Genomic DNA, 21,261 nt, shown 5'->3' with positions numbered 1-21,261 from the left:
GGCCAAGGATGATACTTTGTAGTGATATAAAAGGTTTTTTGAAATAATGTTGCATTTTGGTTGGGTGGAGTTGTAAATATGAGCTAAAAACCAGTTTTTCAGACCCCAAAATCGGCCTAAAATGGCCAAAAAACAAAATGAGCCGTAACCATGGCAACGGGCTATATATAGAATTGAAAATGCAATTTTGTTTATTTGCACCCCAAGGCCCTTCCACCAACAAAGTATAAAAAAAATTCATTTTTTGACCGTGAGCAACTATGTCAACTATTTACCTGAACTGACTCTTAATTACACATCGCGAAACCGCACTAATTATGCTAATGACAAGCAAAACGAGGGAACGTAAGACTAATGTCGGAGTGACGCATTCAACTTCTGTACATGCGTGGGCAGACAATCGCCGTAAATAATGCCAGGCCATGGGTTCAACAGGTTTGAAGTAACATACTCCCCCTAAAGCCAATGCCCTTTTTTAGCCCGACTTTATGTAATACCACTGAACTAAAGACAAAATTGAGTGCATCTTATTTGAACTGCATTCGCCGAGCAGCTCATTCAGTGAGCGCTCCAGCTCTGATCCCCCCACTCAATTCCCCGAGGGTACGCTAGCCCTTTTAATGCACCCATACAGTCCACGTGTAGGCGACAGTTAGCCACGCTTCCCCAAGTGATTGCCTTGCCACTAGTTGGGGCGCTCAAAAAAACAAGCGCATTTATTTATAGGATTGATTTGATTGTGGCTTTCGCTGATAGGCTTGGGGCAGTGAAATTGAACCATCGAACTCGGGAGAGAGCGAGGAAAGACGAGGGATGAAGAAAAAGTGACTCGCGGTCGAGATAAATCCTCTTATCACATTCTTGACGACGACTTCTTCTTCTTCACTCTGTCAAAAAAGACAGTTGGATTTGACAGTAAGATTTGACGGCGGGATTTAGCGTGGATTTAATTAAATTAATTGTTCCGCGATTATTTATCGTGAAAGTTCAGCAATTTGAATTTGATTTCAATTGATTTCTAGTCCAGAGTCGCAAACATTTGTATAGTGCAATCGATCGGGGAGATTTTGCCACAACAATCAGGGAGGTTTTGAGAATAAATTCAACTTAATAGAGAACAAAGTTTTCATAATCAGGGAGATTTTCTGATAGAAATTTGTTCATCAGAACATTGAAAGATTAGTGTTTATTTTCTTGGAACTTTCTGCAGAGTTGGTAGTACATGTAGCTCTTTAGTGTAAATCAAGCAATATGAGGAAGATTATTATTATTATTCAGTACATTAAACAAGCAATATAGTATGAGGTATGTGTGGGTACACAATACTTCAAAAATAAGCAGAAATTTAAAGAAAAAATTCAGGTGTAAGGTTATGCGAAACGCTTTTGTGCCCTAACCTATTGACAGACAAACACGATACAACCAAGGAACACAAACAAAGACAAGGGACAACACGGACAGACGAATACATATAAAGGTGTAGGCCTCTGTTCAGTTCGTGTTATTCAACTCAATAGGTGATTAACAATATCATTTGGTACTTTCCCAGAATTCTGTGGAAAAAAAGTGGGATTAGAACCCACAACTTCGAGCAGTTTTCTCAAAACTGGACCACCAAGACTCCCCGGCACTTCGAATTCAATATTCGAGTATACAGTGCCTACACACAAGGGTAAAAACAAATATTTTTGAACTCCTCGACACAAATGCCGACTTCTCTCACAATATGTGTGAGTAAACCACTTATCTTCTGCTACATTCACAGCACTTGAGAGCACTCAATAAAAACACACGGTGAAGCAATAACCGGTTGGCAAAGAGTAAGTGTAAATTGACACTTGTGTAACACTTCAAGACGTTCAAACTTTCGTCGTCAGAAAATCAAGGAGAGAGCTGTACATCCAGACGGCCCATAAAAAAATTTCAGTGGCAAGTTTTAGTACGTCTGGAGACAGGACAGCAGGACAGTTCTTTTCAGAAGTGAGAAGTCTCCCGAACATCAGATAAATCTACTTTGCGGTAGTAGAATAAAGAAGACAGTTCTCCAAGAACAAACTCTACATGGCAAGTAGATACGCACATGGTGTTACCGCAAACCAAATATATACATGGAGAAAACACGTTGTGAATAATAATAACAAAATTTAGAATAAATTGGCAAGGATTGAAACATTGTCGTCAACAATCAAGGAGAGCTACACAGAACCAGACGATCCATAAAAAGATTTCAGTGTCAAATTTTGTCTCGTCTGGAGACAAGATGGTGTTCCAATAAATTGCCGAGTATCTAGACAGGCGTCGGGGCAGCAGCACATAATCTACACAAGAATTCCCTGGAAGGAAACTTCGCTCGTGTGTCTTAAAGATTGAGATATAACAGTCGAGACGTTGACATGCTGCGATCTGTCAACATGACTTCATGAGTTTGTCATGAGGAAGATGTTGATGAATGTTTTCTGTATTCGCATACATGTAATAGTATGTGGCTTGTGTGTGGTGTTGTTATTTGACTGTTCGATTGTTTTAAATGTAGACTTTGTCATCGGAAAATGTTGAAGATTGTTTTCTGTAATTTACATCAATAAAATGTGGCTGGCTGTGGTGGAAACATTGACTCAGTTTATCTCTTTTAAAAATAATGGCAATAACATCTCTTGGTTAGAAGCCTATACAGCGATTTCAATAGTGTAAAGCATTTTGAGAAACATTTCACTTCGAAGTAATATGGTTATGTAAACAAATATCAGTTTTTATGCCACAAAAGTTGAATCTGAGAAGCGTTTACTTTAGCAATGTTCTCAAATTGTGTATTCCTCTGAGGGATTATTCTTTCTGCGTGGATGTACTAACTGTGAAGTTTCAGAGAAATCTCAAAAATGAAACCATCCTTTGAAATTTAATTTTCACATGTTTTATTGTAAACATTTACACTGATATAGAACTTTCAAAAAATCAAACAATTCTAAAAACACACTTTCTGAAATACATTTTTTTTTTCTTCTTTTTTTTCTTTTTCTTTTTAGTTCTACTTTTCAAAAGGTGCATTACATATCTTGGTTGAGATTTCTTAAAAGTAACTTCAAAGGGAGGGAATATACCTTTAGTTTCCAAAACTTTTAAGTGACCATAATATAATGAATATTGTCAAGCACTGACCTGCTGACCGGCCTCCATTGGCTCTGGCCCGAGCTGCGGCCGATGCTTTACTGGCTTTCTCTACCACCGCCTCGTCGTCCACTCCTTTAGTATGACACTCGTTCAGTTTCTGCTCAAAGTCATCCACTATCACCTGGGGTGAAAATAAATATCATAAAAATATTCATATTTTTGTCAACCACAGGTTCTTCTTAGAGCCAACACTACTCAAAAGAAGTTTAATCAGGCGGTACAGCAAACCTCACCTGATTATACTCCCACCATGCAAAGTTTCAAATCCTACTTAAATACTAATACCAATTTATCCTTTAAAATGTTTACTACTGTTAACAGTATCCTGCTTTTTTTGCTTACCAGAAAATTTTTAAGCAGAAAATATTGCCAAACAAATTTCTGCTAAGCAGAAATGAGCAGGATACAGTCACAAATTTTACACCAATCATGGTAGTTTGGCTGGTAAACTTATTCTGGTAAGCACAATTTTGTTGCGGTTAGCAAATTTTTCTGCTTAAGCAGCTCTATGAAATTAGCATGTTCAGATACATCAGTCTCTCAAACTAGATTTATAATCGTTGCAGTTCCCACTGCTAAAACATAGGATTCGAACAGCCTATAAGTACTTTGCATTCTACGTGTAAGTGGTCTAGTTTGTAAGACAGAATTGAAAAGGTTGTGGGTTCGAATCCCACCAGAGTAATATGCCTACATGATTTTTTTTCACAGAGAACTCAGGAAAGTAGGGAGTAACACACATCGGTGTAAGGGAAAAAAAGTATTAGTAATCTTTATCCCCGATTAATTTAAAGGGAAGGTACAGGTTTGGTAGTTACTCAAAACAAATATTAACTTAAAAACTGACTTGGTAACAAGCATTGGAGAGCTGTTGATAGTATAAAACATTGTGGAAAACAACTCCCTCTGAAGTAACGTAGTTTTTGAGAAAGAGGTAATTTCTCACTAAAATAATGAAAGACTTCTAGCTAGAAGTCTTTTATTCCTGTCTGAAAGCACACAAATTCGTCCAACAAGGGTGTTTTTTCTTTCCTCATTTTCTCGCAACTTCGATGACCAATTGAGCCCAAATTTTCACAGGCTTGTTATTTTATACTTAAATGGGATACACCAAGTGAGAAGATTGGTCTTTGACAATTCCCAAACGTGTTTCTTTCCTTTAATATTAAATTTTTAACGTACCTTCATTTCTGGTTTGGCGAATTTCTTGGCCTTGGAGAGGATTGAGGAGAAAGAAGAGTAGACCTCGGTGTCATGGAGCTTGTCCGCAAAGCAGGCAAAGTTCTCTTGAAGACGCCGGATGCACTTCTCGCTCATATTGAGAAGGTTCAAGCAGAAAGCCAAGTCTTGAGGCTGTCTGTCAGTCCTGGGTTTTTTTTTTAAGAGAAAGAAAAGAAAGAAACAATTAGGAGTTTTTAATGAAATTTTTTGGAGTCTGAAAAAATAAAATCACCATTCAGGCTTGGAATTTTATCTTTGATAGGGCAAGGCCATTTTCATTTTGCAAAGGGCACTTTCATTGAAACAAATCTTAAGGTCAATCATGGAGGGGGCTCCATGGGTCAATGGACATTTTTTAAAGGGGCAACAAGGCCAACACAAGGGGCACAAAGGCCAAGACCAGGGGCATTGGAGGTCATAGCCTCAATGCCCCCCTGTGTAATTCCAGGCACGACCATTTCCCAAATATTACTGATTGTTCATTGTTATATTAAATCAGTTAATGTGTCACAAAAGTTCCTTGTTTTGTATAAATAGTTAAGTTTGTATTTCTGATTATCAAATTTAGCCTCACTACTTGTAGAGACTGTATACATAGGCAGGATGTTAATCCCCTTTGCTAATTAATTCCTAATAAGCTTCTTGAGCTGAGTCATGCAGCAAGATTACGAGCAGGAGGAGGATGTTTGTCATTTTCACTGCCACAGTGAACTCCAAACCGTCTTAGATTAAAGGCACTGGGCATGTTTGGTAACTGTCAAAGACCAGTGTTGTCACTTGGTGTTTCCCAACATTTATGCATAAAATAACAACTCTGTGAATAATTTGGGCTCAATATGTAGTCGAAGTTGCAAAAAGATACATGAAAGAAATAAAAGAAAAAACACACTTGATGCACAAATTGGTGTGCTTTCAGATGCCTGAGAAAGGCTTCAGGCCTTAAGTCTTTCTCGGATTAAAATATTTCAGTGAGAATTTACCTCTTTCTCAAAAACTACTTCAGATGGAGAGGTTTCTCACACGGTTTCATACTATATCAACAGCTCTCCATTTTTTTTTCCAAAGTAAGTTTTCATGCTAAAATATTTCGAGTAAAAACCAATCAAAGTCCAGCAGCCGATTTCACGAAATGCTAGGATCAATCCTACTATCTCGAGTTAGGACGAGTAACTAGTCCTAACTTGGGATAAATCTTAAGGTTTATGTACCTGTTACAGTGCAAGGCTGGGACTCGTCCTAAGTCCTAAGATTAATCCTAAGTCAGGAAGAGTTTGATGAAATTGACGGCAGTGCCTTTAAACATTGCACTGTCTTATTGTAATGTTGTGAAGACGTGGCACCATCAAGGAGAGATTCCTCATCAGCCTTCTGATCTCCGCCTCGACCCATTAGGCCAGCCCAAGACAAGACAAATGACCCTTAACGAGGTGGAGCTAGCCCCCACCCCCCTCCACGAAAGCACCCACACGCCAAGGTGTACTTAGGTATGGTAATTCCAAGGGAATTTTAATGTGGCCTAATAGAATGTGTTTATGTGATTTAACCCTCGTGCAGGATTAGCACATGGCAAATAGAAATTTAATTGAACTAAATTCCGACGACCCATTTGGAGAAAAAAAAACCAAAATGAAAATGAAATTTCCAGGCAGGTTCTGAAAGTTCATGCTTAAGTGGTACACACTCTAATTGGTAGGTATGTTGATCTTACTTAAAAGGTCTGGGTACTTTTTGTAGGACACAAAATTATACAATGTCCACAGATTTACATTAAACTTACAAAGTTTAAAATAATGATGGTAGAACTTTTGAAAGTCCTGCAGTCTAGTACTAGTACTTAAAAAAAAAAAAATTACTATAGGGCCTAGTGATTTTAAGTTACAATATAGTAGTAAAAGACTCTTTCCTTCTAAACCAAAAAATTTAAAGTTTATAACAAACAATTAATAATGATTGTGAGTCCCTGCAACAGTATAGCGGTTGAGTACAATTTTGGACTGACACGTATCACACGTGTGTTTTAGTGGATATTTTTACTTGAAACTCAAGACTTTCGATAAACGAAATTTATATAAACAACTTTGATATCGACTTCACAGACACATCAATCTCCAATTAAAATTTTTTTTTTTCTTTCTCTCTAAAACTGAATCAGTTATTAAATTTCTTGCCCTTGCAAGAAGAGAAAATAAAAGTGGGTCAGGGAGCCCCCCCCCCAAACCCACTCAAAACAACAACACAGATCACTGCTTTACCTTAACAAGTAAAACATAATCTCTTGACTGACGAATAAAATACATCCAGAGACCTGCCCAGACCTTTGACCGACTTTTTCAAAAACCAAATCCCTGCGTTATTTTCACGAGTAATCTATGCCTCACAGCGCCCCACTCAATTGATGAGCTGGTGCGAGGGTACTAAATCCGCTTCACCTACCTGACGCGTATAATGAGCCGGAGGCGAGAAATAAAAACCATGGATGGTCAGGGATTTCCGTCAAGTGACCGAGGATTAAAGGGCAGGGATATTAGCGAGAGGGTTATCGAAACACTTGTAAAACTAAGGGAACCCGTTCTGCTCTAAGAATGTTGCCCGAGGTTTCAGGCTAATGCCTTGTACCTCAGGGACTAGGTTTCTGTTTAAGCTGGAAGATTGGATGTACATTTAAGTAGAAGTGAGCAAAATGAAATTTGGCCGTGAGAGACAGACCATGAGGCTCTATTTCACAAAGAGTTAGGTGTGAGATGGATTACAAGTGTGAGTCAACCTCTACTACTTACTTATGTAGCGAAATGTGGTGTGCGAGTATAAATCAATCTGGTCTACTGACAATGCATCTTAAAGGAACACGTTGCCTTGGATCGGACGAGTTGGTCAAAACAAAAGCGTTTGTAACCGTTTTTTATAAAATGCATATGGTTGGAAAGATGTTTTAAAAGTAGAATACAATGATCCACACAAGTTTGCCTCGAAATTGCGTGGTTTTCCTTCTACTGTGCGAACTAACATGGTCGGCCATTTATGGGAGTCAAAATTTTGACCCCCATAAATGGCCGACGTGTTAGTCGACAAGGTAAAAGGAAAACCACGCAATTTCGAGGCATGTTTGTGTGGATCATTGTATTCTACTTTTACAACATCTTTCTACCCATATGCATTTTATAAAAAACGGTTACAAACGCTTTTCAAAGACCAACTCGACCGTTCCAAGGCAACGTGTTCCTTTAAAGGGAAGGTACACGTTTGGTAATTACTCAAAACAAATATTATTTTAAAAACTTTGGTAACTAGCATTGTAGAGCTGTTGATAGTATAAAACATTGTGGGCCACGACTCCCTCTGAAGTAGTTTTTGAGAAAGAGGTAATTTCTCCCTAAAATAATAAAAGACTTCTAGCTAGAAGTCTTTTATTCCTATCTGAAAGCACGCAAATTCATCCAACAAGGGTGTTTTTCTTTCATCATTTTCTCTCAACTTTGATGACCAATTGAGCCCAAATTTTCACAGGCTTGTTATTGTATGCTTTTGATGGGATACACCAAGTGAGGACACTGGTCTCTGACAATTACCAAACGTGTACAGTGCCTTTAAGATCTGAGCTGCCAACATTTGAATCTTGCAATCGGGGAAATTTTGTCCAACAATCTGGGAGATAAATTAGTCTAACAGTCAACATTCAGGAAACAAGTTTCCATAATCAGGGATATTTTCAAATGGTTCATCCAAACAGGGAAAGATTGGTTTATTTTCAGGGAATTTTCTGCAGAATCAGGGAGATTTGGCAGCTCTGTTATTAGGCATTGAATCTTTCCATGGTGGACAGGAAGTATGATATGGAAAGGTTTGCATATATACTCCAACGGTTTTGAGTTGAAACCAACGGTTCTTTTCAGAACCACCCCATCTCATTTGAGTTAGTCATTACATGGTGTTACCGCAAACCTTTCCATAGCTCTATAATTGATGTTGTTCCCCCCCCCCCCTGTGTTTTCTCTACAATTTTTATTATTTTTCACTCATTATCTCTCATCAAAGTCAGCTTTTAGATAAAAGATAATGCCCAGAGTGTACTCGTCGCTAGTTTATTTATTTAAGGAGGCCGGCAGGGAGATGGTTCTTCAAGACGCTAATTAAGGCTTAGTGGAATGCTGTTTAAGAAAGAGTCAATATTGATGGTTAATTCTCCATCAAGGTGATGGATGTTGATGTTACGCCGGACAAGATCGCGACGATGGAATCTCATTGTGTAATCTTAGAATCAAGCATCTTATTGTACGTGTATGCTCTTAGAATCGAGCATCTTATTGTGTGCTCTTAGAATCAAGCATCTTATTCTATTATTAAATTAAAAAAACACAACCTACACAAGGTGCATTCTGACTTATTAACAGGTACCAGAAGGCCTGGCCTTGATTTTTTTACACAAAGAGCTAAGATTGATCTTAAGTTTGCACACCAATCTTAATTGCTAAGCAACGTGTGATGTCACAATGTCACTATGGTGATGTTGACAACTCATCTGAGGATTTGTATTTGTATTTGGTTAAACCCGAGAACCTGGATTTTCACCTTTGACTACAGTAGGGCAATTTGAAAAAAGGGGCAATTGTATTTACAATACTATAACAAGGCAGGCCTAGAACTACACAGTTGCCATGGCTTCCATTGCCCCTGGTCTTGGCCTTGGTGCCCCTCAAAAGTTTCCCATTGACTTTAAGATTTTCCCAATGGAAGTGCCCTTTGCAAAATGAAAATGGCCTTGCCCTTTCAGAGATAAAATTCCAGGCCTGCAAGGTTACCTCTACGGGAAACTTTTAAAGGGGCACTGAGGCAACGCTAGGGCAACAGGGTTCATTGACCTCCAGGCCTTAGGGAGTATGCAGGCAATCTGTGGTTGGTGGTAAAAATCACCTCTACGAATAAATAAGGCAAGAATAAATCTATTGGAACATTGTAAATTGCACTATTTTGGGATTCGAACCCGCCACACACCCTCACAGTCGTCAACTACATACATGTTCACTAGCACACTAAATTAACATACATTTGTAAGGCCTATTATAATTTGCAAAGCAAAACAGAAAACCAATATTAAGTAAGAACCAATACACTGAATGAAAGCTATGGGAACATTGGCCTGTTTTGAGAGTGGAATCCACCACACACCCTCACAGTCGTCAACTATACATTATCACACCAAAAAACATACATTTGTAGGGGTCTTTAAGCCCGTAATCTGGTAAAACAAAATCAAACAACCAATTAACAAACCAAGATACTGAATCAAAAAATATTTCCTTCATCCAAATTTTTCAAATGATTACAAAATGTTCTTACCTTGTTGCCCGGAAACGATGGCAAAGTTTCTCCACCAATGACTCTGCTTGTCTGTCTTTCTGGATGAATGCAAACACATACCTGTCAACAAGACAGAAGGAGTTCATTAATTCAAACCTAACTGTCTTGAGTGATGATCCTTCCTCACTCTAACCTCAAACAAAATCAAAATTTCCGACATTGCCGGAAAAATGCAAGAAAAAAACCTTTTTGAAAGTACAAACTCCTACTAGGACTTGAATGTACTTCACGTACCTGTGTTCGATGTTCAATCGAGGCAAAGTCTGCCTCGATTGACGTCATAAAAGGGGTAGGCGGAGTCACCCCCACACAACATTAAAAAAAAAAACATATAGGCTAAACCGTTAAAAACCATTACTCAAAAATTATTTTATTATTCAGGAACTCTAATGCTTGAAGAAAGAAAAATTCTATTTTTCAGGTGACTTTAATATAACTTTGGCTGAATACTGGTTTCCTGCTAAGCTACATACATTTTCTTGCTTTATAAATTTGGGCCTTGATCATCTGCCAGTAAAAAAGGTTACATTCCCGAATTAACATAAATCAATTTTGGGGGAAATTTAAGCTGGGACCCAATAACATGGGTAAACATTTAAGTGGCCACAAGGGAACAATAAAGTGTTTGTAACATATAGATACAGTTACACAAACAGCAAAGTACATGTGCAAAAACTGATTTATTACGATTTACGAGCGACAACTCCCATGGCTGTTCTCAAGTAGTGTCGATAATGAAGTACATTTAAAAAGATGTCAAAGTTACTGAGCCCCTCCCCCCCCCCCCCCCCTGGCCTGGTCATGAATAAAACACACTCCAGGGATGATAAACACTGGCAACGTACAATAAATCTCTCTCCAGATGCAATAAAACACTTTAGGATGAAAAAAAACCACCAAACCCATTTACAAGATGTGTATCGATCACAATTAAATCTCGACTTCCTTTGGGGCAGATCAATCTGTAAAACATCCAGAATGCTGAACTCTTACCCAGACATAGAAATTCAATCCAGACAACCGAACCTTCGACAATTCAACCATTCAATGTTTAGAAGAGAAAGAAAAAAAACCTCTCAAACACTTTAGAGTCGAGATAGCATCACAGGTTATTGATCGTGCCAAGAAACCGTGATTCCCCAGGGGTCGTGAAATTGTTTCTTTTTAAAACGAGGAGAGAAACATCCAGCATCGATGTCATGTTTCAAAGTCATGAAACCCATCGCCGGATGATGACAGTACTTTTTAAAAGCTGGCTCTAGTGTTCAGAAGGGTTTTCAGACTAGTTTACAGATGGCTGGAAAGGACTATGCCGACGACGAGGAGAACTTGAAGTACATCATTCTATCAATTGATTTTTACTTGTCTTAAAAGGGCTCAGTGGCATTGGTTTTCCTCTAAACCAACCGTGATAGTTGACACTTGAAAAAAAAAGAGGACAATTTGAGTGAGTTAAAGGGCAAACACACATGTACGCTTTCATTGTTTTTTTCTTCCTTTCTGACACTCGAACAAACCTCATAACGCTGGGGGGGGGGTAACATCAGTGTAATATATCAATTAGTGAAATTGTCATAAGGAAAGCTGGGAGTGTAACTTAGAACAGAACAAACCTAATTGCACAGTTTGATTTCCTTGTAAAACAGTAAACAAAAAATACAATTTGTTTTAGCATTAAGCGCAATTCATAATAACTTTATCGGGATGGTCCACAAGTGACTTAAATCTATTTTCCCAACAAAGATTTCAAAGTTGTGCTGATTTTACTATTAAAGTCCAACATAAACTTTCATGCTATTTAAAACACAGTTTGCTATTTTTTCTTAGGGCCTCAAAATTGGAAATTAGACTTAAAGCCATTATACACTTTCAGAACAAAAAAAAACACACAAAAAAGTTCACAGAATTACAAATAACTTACAGGGTTTACAGAAGGTAATGGTGAAAGACTTCTCTTGAAATATTATTCCATGAAATGCTTTACTTTTTGAGAAAACATTCAAACAATTATCAATTCTCGATATCGAGAATAACGGATTTATTTAAAACACATATGTCATGACACGGCAAAATGTGCGGAAACAAGGGTGGGTTTTTCCGTTATTTTCTCCCAACTCCGATGACCGATTGAGCCTAAATTTTCACAGGTTTGTTATTTTGTATATAAGTTGTAATACACAAAGTGTGGGCCTTTGGACAATACTGTTTACCGAAAGTGTCAAATGGCTTTAAATCAGAAGAGTACCAAGCCTGTCTAAAACATTACTCAAAAGTGCCAGGCCTGGAATTTCATTTTTGAGAGGGCAAGACCATTTTGATTTTGAAAAAGGGCACTCCAAGTCAATATGGGAAACTCTTGAAGGGGCATTAAAGCCAAGACCTGGGCAACAGAGGTCATGGCCTCCGTCAAATTCCAGACCCGAAGTGCACTTGCAGGGCATAGAGTTCAAATACATTATCTCCACGGTATGTGAGATGGTTTGGCTTGAGGCGAGAGTGTTTCGTTTATGAAGCCTGTGAGCTTACACTCCTCACATTACATCACTCATCTGCAGAGTAGCTGTTACAGACAGTCAATCGCATCATCAAAAACACATTTTGACATATTTTGCAAATTTCATTTTCTCTTGAGGGTCTGTTGGACTATCACTTTATGACAACAAGTTTGAAACAATTTTTTTTTTTTTAATTTCAAGTACTCGGGTAATCTACCCGGAACACTGTGACCTTGTTTATTTTTATTTTTTAAATATAATTTGTATTAACAGTATATAACCCCAGGGATTTTTTAGACAAGACAATGGGGGTGAAGATTATGTTAGTCACATGGAAGAACAGGTTAAAGACAATGGACACTTTTGGTAATTGATAAAATCCAGTCTTCTCACTTGGTGTATCTCAACATATGCATAAAACAAACCTGTGAAAATTTAAGCTCAATTGGTTGTTCGAAGATGCGAGATAACTATGAAAGAAAAAACACCCTTGTCACACGAAGTTGTGTGCTTTCAGATGCTTGATTTCGAGACCTCAAATTCTAAACTTGAGGTCTTGAAATCAAATTCGTGGAAAATTACTTCTCTCTCAAAAACTACGTCACTTCAGAGGGAGCCGTTTCTCACAATGTTTTATATTGTCAACCACTCCCCATTACTCGTTACCAAGTAAGGTTTTTATATGCTAATAATTACTTTGAGTCATTACCAATAGTGTCCACTGCCTTTAAATAATGAATCTCAGAGACCTGACATTGTTTGTCTGCACTCATAAGATGATGAAATATATACAAAAATTGAAAATATTTGAGCAAAAATCATTATAGTTGATTCAGTAAAGTGTTATTTTGGGGTTAGCTATACATGTAGCTAGGGTGATGGTTGGTGGGGTTCGAAAGGGTAATAGGCCTTTAGGCCTGGAAATCACAACTGAAAACACAACCCAAAAAATCTTCAAATTTATTACTTTTGATTCATACAATGTCATCTTTAAATGTCAGTTTAACAATTTGTGTGGTCCTGCATCATCTTGAAAACATTCAGTCAATTAAGAAAAGTAACATTAACCCTACGGTAGCTACCCATTGTCAAAACATATGTTTGAATGTCCCATCAGATAACCCCAAGACATTCTGAGATGAATGTACACTACTACGCTTAACCCTAATCGGTTAAATCGCTTACGACCAGCACATTAACATGTCATCAACGTCTGCCTGGTGTCTAGCGGCTGTCCCAGTGAGGACGTACAATGTAGCTCAGCTGAATGGTGATAATAATACAGACGGAATTATCTAGCATTTTCTACTTTTTCATTTGAGGATGAGAGAACCAGGTGGCCTTTACATTTACAAGCTCGCCTCATCAGAATGGATTTTTTGATTGTCCAGATGGAGAGAGAGAGAGAGAGAGAGAGAGAGAGAGAGTGAGGGGCGGAATTCAGACTTGATTTTTTTTTTATGATTTTTTTTTCTCCACGGACTGATTCCTAAAAAAAAAAGAATCACCTGCTTAAAAGCTGAATGTCTTCAGCAAAAATTATGTTTGTCAAGTAATAAACAACAAGGAAGACGACTGGCTGGATAAGTTTTAAATTAATTTTGGGATGAAATAAGAACAAATTTCAGTTGCATTTAAAAAAGAAAGTAAGAAAGAAGGAAAAAATCCCCGAAAACTAAAAACTACCTTCAACAACTACCAGGCATACCACTCAAGTGGGATTACTAAGTGTGCCCGACAACACGAAACACTCTTCAAATTGTGATTTAAAGAAAGGCAATCTACAATCAACATTCAGTAAAAAAACTAACTATGAGCCAATTTTGACGGCTGCTTTTGTATTATGTAACAACAATAATGGGGACAGTGCAAGGTTTAGGAAGACTTTGTCCTAAGTTTTTAAAATTCAATGGTGTAACCAATAAACCTAAAAGGATGTAATCAGCAGATTGTTGCGTTCCTCCTAAGTATCTAAGCCCCACTTCAAACGATACATACACCGTGCATGTACTTCAAAATGTGTCAAAGAATGAAGGAAGCCCTGCATGGTCAAAGCATTGCTACAATATTAAAGATTTGATCTTTAATAGATATGTAGATATGTGTGAAAATCCAGGTCTGAATATTTGTCAGTGCAAGGTCTGTTCCGCAGGGACGTCTCTGAAACGGGCCGTAATGCCTCAATATGTGAAATCCAACACCTTGTAGAAATGCTCCCTGCACATTAAATCCTGCCTCCTGCCCTACAGCTAAGACGAGACTATATCACCTTATCTTCATGGCCCGCCTCAAAGCCTCTCTCTACGGACAGGTTTTAGAAACAAACCACAACCATCTGCTCAAATTACGTCAGAGCACAAGCTGGCTCGCTCAAATCCCAGAAAATAATAATATTAGAATGCAATTGTGCCAACATCTCCGACCTAAAAGCCTTTTGTGTGCGAGCGACACAATTATTTCTTCTTCTAGCAGCGTTTGATGCTCGGCGAAGGATTCCGATTTGATTTTTATACCTCCTTGGTTTTCTTAGAACTATTTTTTGTATTATTTTTTTTTCGAGAGAGAGGGTTTCTGAGGGAGGATTTTGTTTCTTGCAAATTGCTTGATCTCCATCTTGGTCGGAGCTTGATGTTTATATGGATGACAGCTATAGGCTGTATAAACAAGGATTATTTGTCAGTATTGGCCCCATTCATCCGACGCACTCCCCCTGTAAAACCTTGATAATAGCCATTTGGGAGTCAAAAGTGCAAGTTTATCTTTACTGCACAACGCAAAATCTAGCAAGGCAAAGACAAAATTACATTTCCAGGGACCGATATTATCAAGCTGCTTAAAAGTAGCTAAAGCTCCCTTACCAGATTTAAGGCTACCCAGCCAATTACCATAGACTAATTTCATAAAGCCTGTAAGCACAACCGACTTGCTAAGCACAGAGAAGTATTGCTTAACAGAAACAGGTTACCAGCCAAAATTACATTAAGTTTACATTGTTGTGACTGGTGCCACACTTAATGTTTGCTTCGCAAAAACATTTGTTAAGCAAAATTTTCTGCTTAACAGCTTTATGAACTTGTCACATGTATCTGTCTGACTGGTTTATACCCGTCTTGAAGACAAAATTGTTGTTAAAGATACTGGACACTGTTGGTAATTGTCAAGACCAGTCTTCTCACTCGGTGTATCTCAACATATGCACAAAATAACAAACTTGTGAAAATTTGAACTCAATCGGTTGTCGAAGTAATAATGAAAGAAAAAAAACACCCTTGTCAAACAAAGTTGTGTGCGTTTAGATGGCTGATTTTGAGACCTCAAATTCTAAATCTGAGGTATCAAAATCAAATTCGTGGAAAATTACTTCTTTCTAGAAAACTACGATACTTCAAAGGGAGCAGTTTCTCATAATGTTTTAATCAACCTCTCCCCATTACTTGTTACCAAGTGAGGTTTTATGCTAATCATTATTTTGAGTAATAACCAATAGTGTCCACTGCCTTTAAGCACTGCTTTCTGCTTAAAGCAACTCTATGAAATTTGGCCTTTGTACATGTAACAGGATTCTTTTGGGAACAGTATCCCCAGTGCTATAGATCGTACATTGTAGATCAAGTAAGAGCATGATTTCTATAACAATAAATAAAGAAACCAACAGCTCTTTTTTTTCACAAGAAAGAGATATAAGAAAAAGTTTGAATTAAGATGGAAGTCTTATGTTTCTCCGCTCTAAACGTACCACCTTTATAGTTGATGAAACAAGACTTTAGTCCTCAGGCTCTTGAGTCTTTTCATTTTAAAAATAATGTACAGTTAACCTGTTCTGGCAAATCTTTTACAGCAAAGAGAGGAAGACAAAAACCAGTAAGTGGCCCGACGTTTCAACCCTTGCCAAATCTTTCTCTGTAAAGCAGTGTGCAACAGCAAATTCTACTTGCTCAAATTTTTAACAAAAAACCATTGTGCAATAATTTCACTCTCTGGCATCTTTTTCTCTCTGGAGGTAGGAGAAGGGCTCCCTCTATGTTGTCCCCCGGATATTTGTGTGCAAATGAAAATGTGATACACACAAGACCAAGAGCTGCTTGAGCAGAAAATATTCTTCAACAATTTTTCTGTTTTTCAGAAATTATTTTGGCTGGGTAACCATATTCCGGTAGCAGGCCCGACACTTCATTTTGATTTGCCTCCATGCCCTCTGGTCATTGCCTTGGTGCCCTTGAAATGCTCCAGAAGAAATTTACAATTTAGGCCTACCAAGGACAAAATGCCTTGGTGCCCTTGCCCTTTCAAAAAACGAGGCATACAGGCCTGCGGTAAGCATAATTTTATTTGTTGTGCTTATTATAACTTCTCTCACAAAAACCTATTACCCGGTCTATCCATAGACCTATATGTGTTGTACATTGGTTTCCAAACATGTGTCATGATCTGCCACCAGAGGGCTCCATTACAAACTCTACAGGGATGCAGCCTACACTTACATCAGGGGTAAACTTATATCTGCCTAGCCTAGTAGAATAAAAAGTAAACCCACAACTTTTTTTCTGTAAACCCAAGATTCGAAAGGTCAAGGGTTTTAAAAGCTTGGTTGAAAAAAAAAAATAGTTCTGAAAAATCCTCAAGAGAATTTGTACGGTACAATACTTAAAAATATCTTTTGTACAAATGTGTAATGTTATTTAAAAGCTCTTCCTGCGACCCGTAAATGTATTACGGTGAGGAATTAACCTAGCTTTTATTTACATCAGGTGGTACCCCTTTGTTTAGTCACAAATGTTCTAGATTTGTAGGGCTTTTCTGTTACGCTCATTTCTATGGAGCGGAAATATTCCTTTGTGCCTCTGTCCGTTCAAAAACGAAGCATACAGGCCTGCACCATGTTCATAATCATGAGGACTCCAATCTGACCTTGACCTTGAAGTCCCTTCAATAAAAAAACCAACCACTTACCTCATGATTAACTTGAACTGTTCTTGATCCATACCGTTCTCTGGATCGGAGAGCCGGCTGATCATGTCTGGCATCACATTGTAGATGGCATTACCCTGGGGAATGAATTAAAATTATGTTTAATGGACTGGACTCAATTTATCATTCAAGGTCTAAACAAAAATGATGAAGATTAGTTTGAAAGACACACAACCCCCCACCCCCCTTCTCCGGAAAAAAAAAGAAAACAAAAAAAGGCAACTAAATAACTACTCCCCCCCAAAAAAATAAAAAAATAAAAAAATAAAAAATAAAATAAAATTGATTATCTTTTTTTTTCAGTGGGGGGGGGGGGGGAGAAGGGTGTTTCTTGCCCAACTAAATAAAAAATAAATAAACATTAAAAATTAAACATTAAATTGAATAAATAAAATCAAATCACAATTTAACATTTAAAAAAAATAATAAGAAGAATTTGTAGTAAAAATAATAATAATAAATAAATAAAATAATCTGAGAAATTTTACTGTCAGAAACGTTCTCAAATTGTGTATTCCAAATACGGAATTATTCCTTCAGCAAGGACATAATTGCTCTGCATGTTTGGCGATACATCTTTTATTGTCATGCATGATGTATGGTTCTTGGAAAAAAAGTAGGAAAAACTTGATTTAGTACATGATACAAGTAGTAAGGGCCTAGTATGCATGGGGGTGTAGGTTTTAAACAAATTTTTCAGATTTTTTTCCCCAAGGGCAACACAAATCGGAAATCAGACTTAAGCAGGAAGAATATCATCCCCTGTATTGTTTACAATCCAACGGCTCCAAAAACCAAGTGTATACTTTGCCTTGTGGGATGAACCACACAAAAGGCTACCCTCGTAAGAGGCTTTTTCGCCAGGTCATATGAAAAATCTGGATAGAAAGGTTTGAGTGTTTACTTTCATAGCTCAAACAAAGGGGACTGATGGACAATGGGTTTCAGGGACGACTAACGACTTGTAATCTAATAAAAATCTCTGATTTTATAAGTCGGTACGGCTTTCATTAATTTCTTTTTCGAGCACAGTAATTTCTAGTAAACATTCCTCTATTACTTTGGATGCTCAGAAAGCAACTCAATAAACATCACTTTAAGGTTTCAAGATTTGCAAAAAGCCTAAATCAAATTGAGCATCTTTTACTTGACGTGGTGAAACGGGTCGAAGAAAGAAAGAACAAAAAACCTGAGAGGGTTGAGAAGATTGTCATTGCTTGCCAATCTTCTTCACGCTGTAATTTGCAAAATCTGACACCTCTAAATAGATTACGTCAACTGTCCGACCTTTCTTGGACGACGGAGGAGTGTTTTCTTCACTCCACGCTTGAACTTGGACTGAGAGGAATGCCGAGGTATAGATTTAAAGTCATCCTCTTTGTGCATTGTACCTTAAACGCTTAACTCTATACACCGACAGTTGCTCTTCATGGTCAGTCTGAAAAGGTTACACCGGACGTGTAACATCGTCAATAATCGCGACTCGTTCAGTGAAACGTAAGAAAATGATTTCTGGCAGTCATGGAGAGACCAACGGATTTTGCAGCCAGTTCTAATATTAATGACTCTATAGCTCTGATTGTTCTTTACATTATCTTAAGCTTACTGGGTGTACTTGGCAATGCATTTGTCGGCTTTGTCATGCTGCGAAACCGCAACAAATTCAACTCTACAACCAACAAGCTGATTATTCATCAATCCATGGTCGACTTTACGGCGTCAATAGTGTTCTTTCTCCACCACCTTATATCCATACCAACCGTGCCTGTACCGGATAACTTCATCGGCGCTATTTACTGTAGACTGTGGTGGTCAGAGTGGGCTTTATACGGAGTGTTTGTAACTTCAACCTACAACCTGGTGGCCATCTCGTTGGAGCGATACTTTGCAACGTGTCAACGCGTCAGACATCGTAACCTGTTTACTAACCGTCGCCTCAAGATATTCATGGCTACTGCCTGGATTCTTGGATTTTTATCTCAAATTCATCTCATTGCTCTGTCAAGACTACATGGAGCTACTAAGGAGTGCGAGTTATCTCGTCATAACTCTCTCATCCAGGCCCTGGAGGGTGTGGCTGTGTTTCTTGTGGAACTCTTGATCCCGCTGGCCGTCATAATTTTTGCGTACACCAAAATTATCTTGGCGCTTCACAAGCGGTCTCGTGCCAGAATTGCAGATAAAAACTGCGATGCTCGGAACATGCTCTCCAAAGCTAACAAGAATGTCACAAAGACCTTATTTCTGGTGGCGATCTGCTTTGCTATCTGCTGGATACCCAAAGAAGTCAACTACATCCTGTTCAATCTCGGCCTCAACGATAATTTTGTCAACAGCGCTTTGTTTGAGACGCTCGGTGCTCTGGTGGTGGTCAACATTTGCATTAATCCGGTCATTTACTGCTTTACTTACGAGCATTTCCAGAAACAGGCCAAGAGGATGGTGTTAGGAAGGTGTCGTCCAGGTGTTAATCGGGTCGGTGCCTCTGAGGGGACTGACAGAATCAACCACATGGTTCCATCCGTGCACCAAAATGCTACAATATCAATCATAGCTCATCAAACGCTTAATACTATGCTGAATAAATGAACAAAACCCCTGCACTGGCAAACTCTCAATGAAGTAGGAGTTTTCAACTCTAAATGAAGTCGGAGTTTTCAATTCTAACTTTTACTAGTAAAACTGTAACAAACAAAATAGCAATAAACTCAGAGAGTTATTCTTTTTACTTCCCATCAGAAACCAGAAACCAGGCCCTAATTTCACAGCGCCGCTCACAAAAAAGTAGCGAAGCACAACTGCTCATGGTCACAGGTGTCACGATCGAGACTCAGAACCCACACTCTGCCGAACGGAAACACCAGAGCTCGAGATCAGTGCACTTGTTTGCTCGGCTACGACACCAACGTCAAGTGATTTAATACTTATTGGTAGTCATTACGATAAAATGAAAGGCTCCAAAGCCGATACATACGTATGTGTTATTCCACCAGCATCAGCCAGTTAATTGTTCAAAGGTCTTTAAAGACAGTGGACACTATTGGTAATTGTCAAAGACTAGCCTCCACAGTTGGTGTATCTCAACATATGCATAAAATAACAAACCTGTGAAAGTTTGAGCTCAATCGGTCATTGAACTTGCGAGATAATAATGAAAGAAAAAACACCCTTGTCACACGAAGTTCTGTGCGCTTAGATGGTTGATTTTGAGACCTCAAGTTCTAAACTTGAGGTCTTGAAATCAAATTGTGGAAAATTTATTCTTTCTCAAAAACAATGGCACTTCAGAGGGAGCTGTTTCTCACAATGTTCTATACCATCAACCTCTTCCCATTACTCGTCACCAAGAAAGGTTTTATGCTAATGATTATTTTGAGTAATTACCAATAGTGTCCACTGCCTTTCTGATGAGAAAAACGTTTTAACGGTATTTCTGATTAGAAAAATGTTTTAACGGTAAGGGGAATGTAAGTCTTTCATGAGCATGTTAAAGCCAAGTGCAATATTATACAATTTTTTTTGCATGAAATAAAAAGTGAAATGACAAGCTATTGACCCCTTGCACGCGCATCACACGCGGCGACTGATGCCACGCTCACCGTGTTGGTGGGCTGTTAGACTTACCTGTAGTAACGCCGCAGCGCCTAAAATGTGCACTTCACTGCATAATGCACAGCATAGAGTTATAAAATATATCAAGAAAAACGACAGTGAAATTGCCCACCAGTATGGCGCATTCAATATTTTTCTAATGATCATGATGACGTCAGGTGAAATGGGTCAATACTGCAGCTGCTGGCTAGTTACTGAACAAGCTATAGGCAAACTCTGGTTTAGCAAATTATTATACACTAGTAAAAACTATGTATTTACCTGCCTAAACAGGATAACAACTTTAAAGTGAATTTTTAATTGTGGATGTTTATGTACATTTCCTTTTTTTCACCAACAAATTTAGTAGTTTAAAAACTAAAAAAGTAAAAAAAAAAAAACACCTTTCAGAACTGTTTTGTGTGTGTTCACGTACAATTGTACATTATATTTTCCTTTTTTC

The 21,261-nt window shown here is 38.1% G+C and overlaps 1 protein-coding gene across 1 annotated transcript in view; it reads right to left on the bottom strand.

Annotated features, from left to right (window-relative positions):
* LOC139950627 (condensin complex subunit 1-like) overlaps positions 1–21,261 on the bottom strand; it is a 68,784-nt gene that overhangs the window by 11,611 nt on the left and 35,912 nt on the right. Inside the window, exons 26-29 of the mRNA XM_071949403.1 lie at positions 17,190–17,284; positions 9,724–9,804; positions 4,351–4,534; positions 3,157–3,289 (exon numbers count right to left, since the gene is read on the bottom strand). Of these exons, the coding sequence (XP_071805504.1) occupies positions 3,157–3,289; positions 4,351–4,534; positions 9,724–9,804; positions 17,190–17,284 (493 nt within the window). The remainder of the gene's footprint in view (positions 1–3,156; positions 3,290–4,350; positions 4,535–9,723; positions 9,805–17,189; positions 17,285–21,261) is intronic.

Source organism: Asterias amurensis, chromosome 18 (assembly GCF_032118995.1).
Source record: "Asterias amurensis chromosome 18, ASM3211899v1".
NCBI lineage: Eukaryota > Metazoa > Echinodermata > Asteroidea > Forcipulatida > Asteriidae > Asterias > Asterias amurensis.
This window is presented reverse-complemented; position numbering and strand designations above follow the sequence as displayed.